Source organism: Microtus ochrogaster, linkage group LG8, assembly GCF_000317375.1.
Source record: "Microtus ochrogaster isolate Prairie Vole_2 linkage group LG8, MicOch1.0, whole genome shotgun sequence".
Taxonomy (NCBI): Eukaryota; Metazoa; Chordata; class Mammalia; order Rodentia; family Cricetidae; genus Microtus; species Microtus ochrogaster.
This window is the reverse complement of record NC_022033.1, coordinates 3,389,697-3,398,736: the sequence shown is the minus strand read 5'-3', so window position 1 is coordinate 3,398,736 and position 9,040 is coordinate 3,389,697. Positions and strand designations below refer to the sequence as shown.

General features: G+C 46.2%; 1 protein-coding gene across 1 annotated transcript in view; it reads left to right on the top strand.

Annotated features, from left to right (window-relative positions):
• The window catches only part of Cdh26 (cadherin 26), a 50,258-nt gene that overhangs the window by 6,574 nt on the left and 34,644 nt on the right, over positions 1-9,040 (top strand). Inside the window, exons 2-3 of the mRNA XM_026787265.1 lie at positions 3,886-3,990; positions 6,845-7,006. Coding sequence (XP_026643066.1) covers positions 3,886-3,990; positions 6,845-7,006 — 267 coding nt within the window. The remainder of the gene's footprint in view (positions 1-3,885; positions 3,991-6,844; positions 7,007-9,040) is intronic.

The following is a 9,040-nucleotide window of genomic DNA, read 5'->3' as shown; positions in this document are numbered from 1 at the left end:
AAAGGCCTGTGACTCCCTAGTGCTGGGATTAAAGGCCTGTGACTCCCTAGTGCTGGGATTAAAGGCCTGTGACTCCCTAGTGCTGGGATTAAAGGTGTGAGGCACCCTCACCTGGGTTTGTTTCTGTGTTGATCTTATTGTTAGGAATGTTTCCTAACGTGAGCTCTCTGCCAACGCAAAATCCCAACCAAGACAAATCAAAACAAGCCAAATTAAGAGATATCCAAGTTTAATGGGAGTTCTGTACACTCGGGTAGTCCCCGAGGGGCCACGAAGGCAACCACCAGGAGGAAGGAAAAGAGACCACATGTTCCTCTTTTGGGAGTTCACTTAAATATTCTGTGGGCGTGGTCCTGAGCCCCTCCCCTCCAGGGAGGGGGTCTGAAGGGGAGGAGTTCAGGACCTGGCCTGCTGGGATTTGGAGTCCAGAGTGCTAACTCTCAGGGTCAGGGGGCTAGGATAGATGCAAGGGGCTGGGGCCCAAGCTCCCAATTTAACACTTATGTAGCCCAGGGTGTCCTTGAACTCACAGAGATCCTTCTGCCTCTGTCTCCCAAATCTTGGGATTAAAGGTGTGCGCCACCACTGCCTGATCTCTAGTGTCTTAGCTTTGCCCTTCTGATCTTTAGGCAAGTTTTACTTATTAAAACATACATATCACGATAGTAACTGGAGTTACAAGTGATTGTGAGTCACCATGTAGGTGCTGGGAATTGAAACCAGGTCTTCCTCTGTAAGAGCAGCCAGTGCTCATAACTGCCAAACCACCATCTCTTCAGCCCCTCGGCTGCGTATTTAAATCTCCCAGTACTAATTAAGAAACACTCACTATCTGAACATACTGGTTTAAGGTTTGGGTAGTCAAAGACTTTGATAATTCCTTCTTTGGGACTAGAGGCATAAGTACACCTCTCACTGACATGCTCTCTGGGTACACATGCGTTCCCCACAGTGTACACCCGCCATCCCAGGGTGAGAGAACAAGAGGCAGGAGGATCCCCATGCTTCACATACATTGCCATGAATATATATACACGCGGTGCACAGACAACTCTTCTCCTTTAGGTAAATAGATGGAAATAGAAATACAGACTGTGGCAGGTAAAAAAAAAAATGCCATTGTTTCCTTTGACATAAACAAAATGACCCAGTAATGTCACACACCACCGTGAAGGTCGCTGACCAGAAATGAACACGTGTAGAATGTGTCTTCATTTCCTGTGAGCCCTCAAAGCCCACTGTGTCACCACATAACCCTGAATTAAAACAGACCTCGTGTGTTCTATGTGGCCACACTTGGTGGTGACCTGGTGGAATCTGGGTCTGCTGACTGTGGCACTTGTGGTTTGGGTTCTAGTTTTAGCGACTCTGACTGCCTGAGTTTTATTTATTGATAATGTGTTAGAGATGAAAGCTGACAATTCTTAGCCATGTTTAATTCACTAAAGAGAACAATAACTCTATCACACACAAATATGAATAACGGAGTTTTACTCAAAATGACTGTATTTTTCAGATCCTGCCTAATGAGAAAAGCAGCGCTGCTGTGTACTCTGTCAAGTCATTTGAATGTCTGGTTTAGCAGAAGACAGCTGGATTCTCTTCCCGCACTTGTGTTTAATCGGTTGTGAATGCTGTTCAGTTGAAGGATGTGCGGAGGCCCTGGCCTCCCACGTGTTTGCATTTGGAATGATCTGAATACTTTGAATAGGGAATTCTGGATTTTCTCTTTTGAGACTACACCAAAACATGACAGTACTGATGTCCCAACCATCCCCTCTGATATGAAATCTGAATATAATGGAATGAGCCTTTTGTTAGTGTTGTAACTTTCCAGGGGATACAGAAATGGCTTGGAACTAAGAGGGCAGCAACATACAAAGAAATAATTCCAACCAAGCCCAGCTCAGCGAGTCTGTGAAGGGTTCCTTACTAGGACAATGTGGGTGAGGGATTGTGTGCAGGAGCGTGGGTGACTCTTGGGCAGCAATGTCACCAATAAGCCCCACGCCAGCATGAGTGACAGCTTGCTAAAGCAATCAGCTTGACAGACGTGTCCTCTGCTCTGGGCCTTTCAGCCACGCCCTGTTTCTCTACCCTCAGGCCTTGTGCATCTTGTGAGTTTGGGGATTGTGAATGTGTGCAAAAGCGTGTGCATGTGCATGTGCCATAAGATTTCTATTGCAGTGATAAACACCAGGGCCTGTGCAGCAAGCACCCTTCAGTTCTGCGCCATCTCCTTGGCCCATCAGAATACCTTTTCTAATAATTCATCAGCTGTTAAACTTTTGTCCCATTTGGTTTACCATATGCTCCCCATGTGCACCCTTTCTCTGCCTCTGCCTTATCTAAAGCAAACACACACACATCAGTTTACTGCTACCTTTGGATGCCATTGTAGGGTGTGTCTACAGTCTTACACATGAGCTTGTTGGTGGGGGGGGCATTGGAATACAAATCACACAGTAGGAATTTCCAGTGAAAATGCCAAGTTCTATTATTTAGCAATTATTGTAAATAAAGCACAGGAGAGGACACAGAAAAGCCCAGTTAAGTCCCGCCACCAACTGACGTTGACTCCTACACACACATATCTGGCTTTGCACTAACCCTGACCAGATGAGGTTAGCGCCATCTCCTTCAGTGGTAATAGTGGGGAGGTTCAGGAGGTTCAGGGTTGAGCATCCCTCCTGTTAGCAGGTTTCTTCCCCTGGGGTTAGGGACAAGGTGATCATAAATGGATATGCAATGAACACGAAATCGTAGCTACTGACACTAAACCCAGGGGCTGGGATGTAGCCCGGTGGCATGGCGCTTGCCTAGCACCCAGGAGGAGCCTCTGTGTTGTATCCCTAGACCCATGGACCAAAAATCAAAATGCAGAGGTTCTTTACGAGTATTTGTGCTACTTCAGGTAATTGCTGTAGGACACTGATAAGGACATAATTAATGGCACTAATTAGTTAGTGTAATTTTTGCTTTTAAGATCAGAGTCATTAACAGCTTCCAAGAAGAAGCTGATGACTGTCTTGATCACATCAGTGGGGTTGGAAGTCAGTTCTAATGAAAGAAGCCAGAATCTGCCCTTTGCCCACAGATGGGTGAGACTGACTTATTCAGTGTCGTGTTCATATTGGCTCTGTGGAATAAAGAATTGCAGCTCCACGTGGTCTTCTAGAGGCCCAGGTGGTCCGTGGGGCCAGTGAGGCCTTCATGTCTAACTGGGAAGAGCAGAAAACAGTCAGCGGTGCAAGCCTGCATGCTTGTCCTCACCACTTCCTCATTAATTCTCTCTTCTTGCTGCTTATATAACCTTTAATCTGGGAGGGACCTTGTGTATCCTGTAAGTTTCAAGGATTTCCTGAGACTTGTGAGTTGTTTCTTTTCTGGGTTTAATGAGCTTTCTTCCAGGATGGAATGCTTCAATTCATAGTCTTGTGTCTATATATGTACATGTTGGTTAAAAGGGAAACTAGTAACTTTAGCATTAAAAGCCTGCTGGCAACAAATGGAAACGTTTTTGTCAATGATTTCAGGAAAACTGAGAGGCTAATGAAGGGAATGCTTTCTCTGATTAGGCTGTTGGCTTATTGTCGTAGGCCACACAGTCATACCTGGGAGAGAATACTCTTTAATGCCAAGTCTGCATAGCTCCCAAAGCTATCTGGCAAACCTTGTGAAATCATTAGGTAACCTGTACCTCACCTTTAGGAATGACAGCAGTGATATTTGCAATGGCCAAGCTCAGGTGGTTGCTCTGGGTACAAGAGACAGGAGGCTTATGCGGAATCTACTCAGTGTCCAGCTATGACACTCAGATACTACAGATCCCAGCCGCCAGCCTCAACTCCATCTTCACTGATACTGCCATCCTATGCCCTGTAGGGACAGAACCACCAGCCTCTTCGGAGGTCCAAGAGAAGATGGGTTCTCACCACCCTGGAGCTGGAGGAGGAAGACCCAGGGCCCTTTCCCAAACTGGTTGGGGAGGTAAGGACATACTCTGGCCTCTGTGAGCAGTAAGTCCCTTCTGGAAGGAGTGGGGTCTTGATTCCTGCTAGCATTTATTGATTATTTCTTTGGGGGAAAGAACCCAGGATCACACCCTGTTTATAGAGTGGATTTTGGCAGCTGCCTTGCTGTGTGCCTGCCTGACTTACAGCCAGGCAGTGAAGACAAGCAGGCATTGACACTGGCTAGGACACTGCTGGCTGATTTCTAGGGGCCATCTAAGTGTGTGCCTTGAGACTGGTGTCTTCCTCTCTAACTGAATGAGAATGACTCTATGTGCAGGTCTGCTTCGCTGGCCCCCTGTTTTGTTTTTTTTGAGACAGGGTTTCTCTGTAGCTTTGGAGCCTGTCCTGGAACTCACTCGTTAGACCAGGCTGGTCTTGAACTCACAGAGATCCATCTACCTCTGCCTCTGAGTGCTGGGATTAAAAACATGTGCCACCACTGCCTGGCACATTTACTTTATTTTATTTTTATTTCATTCTTGATTGTAGGGAGAGATTATTTAAAGGCCTGTATTGCTATAGGGTGTGGTGGTACACACCTGTAAAATTCTATCAGTTGGGGTGAGGGGCAAGATTGCTCAGCGGATAAAGGTGCTCGCTGCCAAGCCTGACAATCTGAGTTTGATTCCCAGGACCCGGGTGGAGGAAAGAGGGAATTAGCTCCTGGTAGTTGCCCTCTGATCTCCACTGGCATGTGCACACACACACACACACACACACACACACACACACACACACACACACGAATGATGATGATGATGCAATTTATTTAAAAAAGAATAAGAGTCAGCTAAGGGCTGCTCATAGCTTCTCTTTATGAAAAGTTAAGTGTGCCCATATTAACAAGTTGGTATGTGTTCCTCCAGATATTTTGGTGCATGTTTAGGAATGTGAGTGTGTAAGGGACCAAGATCACAGCACATGTTCCATTCTGTGACTTGCCTTTCTCACTTAAGAGTGTGGCTGCCAGACTTTCCAGGCAGGACACATCCTCACCCTGGGCAGCAGATGTCTGAGGTCATGGGACGGGCATCTCTGTGTGATGTTTCTCATCCCATAAGCATCCATGCTATCTCTGTGTGGTGTTTCTCATCCCATAAACATCCATGCTATCTCTGTGTGGTGTTTCTCATCCCATAAACATCCATGCTATTTCCAGTTTCTCTATTCCAGTCCAATATCTCTAATTTATTTTTTAAAAGACTTATTTTTGTTTTAATTGGGTGTGTGTGTGCGCCTGCGCGTGTGTGCACAAGCACACGCTCAAGTGCCTTCATGTATATGGGTATAGGTGTCTGTGGATGCCAGAGGACTAGAATCTCACTGGAACTGGAGTTACAGGTGGTTGTGAGCCTCTGAAATGAGTGCTAGGAACCAAACTCTGGTCTTCTGCAAGAACAGAAAAGTAAACACTCTTAACCACTGAGTCAGCTCTCCAGTACAGATTTTATTTTTATTATTTGTAATGACATGTATCTGCGTGTCCTTGTAGCTTTGCAGACATGAGCGGCTTTGTCTACAGAGGTCAGAGGTAGATCTCTGTCTACAGATCTCCCAGAGCTAGAGTTATAGGCAGTTGTAAGCTATACAGAACTGAAAAACAAACTCTCATTTTCTGGAACGGTGAACACTGCAGGAGTATGTTGTTAAGTTCTTTGAATTCTTTAGGGGACCCACCACCCAGCTCCCAAATGAATCACAAAAGGAGTCTTGTTCTTAGTTACAAAGGTCCAGCCTTAGCTTGGCTTGCTTCTTGACTACTTCTCTTAGTTTATATTATCCCCTCTGCCTTTTGCCTCTGGGCTTCTTTCATTTTCTTACTTCTGTAAATCTTACTCTTATTCCATGGACTGCTGTGTAGCTGGATGACTGGCCACTAACGTCCTCCTCCTTCTCTAGTTACTTCTCCTCTGAACCCAGATTTCTCCTTCTATATATTCTCTCTGCCTGCCAGCCCCACTTATCCTTTCTTCTGCCTCACTATTGGCCATTCAGATCTTCATTAGACCATCAGATGTTCTAGACAGACAAAGTATCAAAGCTTCACAGAGTTAAACAAATGCAACATAAGCAAAAGTAACACACCTTAATGATGTGGGATTCCCTTCTGTATGCCGTGAATATGTTTTATTACCATGAGTTAATAAAGTAGTTGCTTTGGCTTATGGCAGGGCAGAATATAGCAAGGTGGGAAATCCAAGCAGAGATAGAGGAGGAAAGAAGGCGGAGTCTGGCATATGCCATGTATCTGCCCAAGAAGCAAGAGGTAACAAACCACGAGCTATGTGGTAAAATATAAAATAATAGAACTAATTTAAGAGTTAGCTAGGAGCTGGGCGGTGGTGGCACACGCCTTTAATCCCAGCACTCAGGAGGCAGAGGCAGGCGGATCTCTGGGAGTTCGAGGCCAGCCTGGTCTACAAGAGCTAGTTCCAGGACAGGAACCAAAAGCTACAGAGAAACCTTGTCTTGAAAAACCAAAAAAAAAAAAAAAAAAGAATTAGCTAGGAAATATTCCTGAGCCATTAGCCAGTGTTGTAATTAATATAGTTTCTGTGTGATTATTTGGGTATGGGCAGTCAAAATGAATGCACAATCTCTGTATACCTTAACATAATATTCCCAACAGAGCCCTCTTTACCATGGAGCTCCCTCTCCAGCCTCTGCCCCCATATCTTTGTTTCCACATCTCTGCTGAGCCCTCTGCTTCTTTAGCCCAGCCCCTTAGAAGTGAGAAGATGCCTTGGTTCTTAGCCTTCATGTCTGAAGCTCACCATGATTTATTGGCAGAGTCCTTTACTTTTTTTTTCTGATTTCCTTCTTTCCAGCTGTTCAATAATATGTCCAATAATGTGTCCCTGATGTACTTACTCAGAGGGCCTGGCGTGGATGAATTTCCCGAGATCGGCTTATTCTCTATAGAAGATCACCAGAGTGGAAAAGTATACGTGCACCGCGCCGTGGACCGAGAAGTGACACCGTCTTTTCTGGTATCTAAAATGGATCTGGTCTAAGCTTGTGTTTAGTGCAAAGCTCTTGTAAGATGTTGAACTTTGTCCGGATCTGGGAAGTTAGTACATTTTCAGGGTGCCCGGTTTTGGAGGCACGTGTGGGACGTAGCTAATTTTGGAGTCGCCATTAAAGTTTGATGCAATGGGAGCGAGGTGCGATTGATAAGCTTTCAGACCACTGACCCAACAGGACAGAGAGATTGGAAGTCATTTGGGGATGGAGCCACAGAGCGTCTGTAAAATGCTGCGATTTGGTTTCCGGTAGCCAACATTTGGAGGGTGGAGAGCGGCTACACACACAGAACCCGGAAGTGCCTGGTAGCTGCTGCGGGAGGATTTACTGACAAGTTATCGAGGTCCGTGTGTACTCAGGCTTTTTATCACTCCATGACCTTCTGTGCAGTTGAAATTCAGGTTCCAAACCAGGAAAGAAAATTACAGAGAAAGAGCCTTAGTCACGGGGTGGTGTATCATGTTCCAGTCTCTGCTGGCTACAAGGGCTGTCATCCTTTGTTCCAGGGAACTTGTGGGAACAGGGCTTGGCTGCCAGTTAACCCCACCAGGGTGGGAATATGGTGTTTGCTATCTGAGAAAGGTAATTTATGAAGTATTCCCCCAGTAGCCTCAAAATATTTATATATACAACAAAATATAAGCTTTAAAGTCACCACCAGGTGCCTACTTGGTTTTTAAAGAGACAGGAATTCTCCCCAAACCAAACTCCACGAGCTGCAAAGTTGACTCTGTGGTTCTTCTCTAGCCCCACGATCTCTGTCTTCTCTAGCCTCCCTGTCTTCAGGATTTATGGTGCTATTAAAAAGGGAAAAAGTACGGGAGGGATCCTACAGGAGCTTCTCAGTTCTTCATAAACAAACCGACCACTGGAGGATCATGGGGAAATGCAGATTCTGGGTTGGGGAGGTGGCTCAGTGGGTGAAGCGCTTGCGTCCAAGCCTGAGGCTCTGAGTTTGATTCACAGATCCCATGAAAAAGCTGAAAGCAGTGTGCACCTGTAACATCAGAACTGAGAACACAGACACAGGAGGATCCCTAGAACTTTCTGGCCTGCCAATATAGCAAAATTGGTGAGCTCCCAGTGAAGGAGAGACCCTCTTTCAAGAAAATACTGTAGAGAGATTGAGCCAGACGTTTGATGTTGGCCTCTGGACTCCACATACATGCACATTAATACACACAGTGCAAACTGCTCATCCATTCAGATGGGACCAGACAGTCTGTGTGTCTGATGAGCCCTGAAGGGAGGCTGGGTCACTGTTCTGGGCTAATGTGCTGAGAGGCATGGTTATGGTGCACAGCAGCAGGAAGAGCCCCAGCGAGACTGAACCAAACCAAAGCCCCAGTGCGGTGTTTGCTTTAAATGTTTGACACGTCACAGGCTGGACATGTTTGGTGCCTGGAAGCTGGTAACACAGAGCCCAATCTCTAGGAGCGTTTTGTGAAACTTGGGGTTGGGATGGATGAGCTGTGGGTACTGGCTGCTTATGTGTGTCAACTAGACACAAAGCAGAGTCATCGGAGAGGACGGAGCCTCCGTTGAGGAAATGCTTCCATCGGATCCAGCTGTAAGGCATCTTCTCTAGTGACCAATGAGGGAGTGCCCAGCCCATGTGTGGTGGGTGGTGACATCCCTAGGATGGTAGTTCTGGGCTCTTCCTGGCTGAGTAAGCCATGTGAAGCAAGCCGGTAAGCAGCACCCCCCGCATCAGCTTCTGTCTCAGGATCCAGCCCTGCTTGAGCTCCTGTTCTGACTTCCTCCAGTGATAGACTATGATCTGGATGTGTAAGCCAAATAAACCCTTTCCTCCCAACTTTGTTTTTAGTCATGGTGTTTGGTCCTAGCAATGGAAACCCTAAGACGCTGTGCAAGTCACAGATAATTCCCAGGCACCATTTAGAACAAAAAGGTGTAAAATGTTAGACACTCTTCCAAAGGGACAGGCATCTCACTGGTGTGTGTGTGTGTGTGTGTGTGTGTGTGTGTGTGTGTGTGTG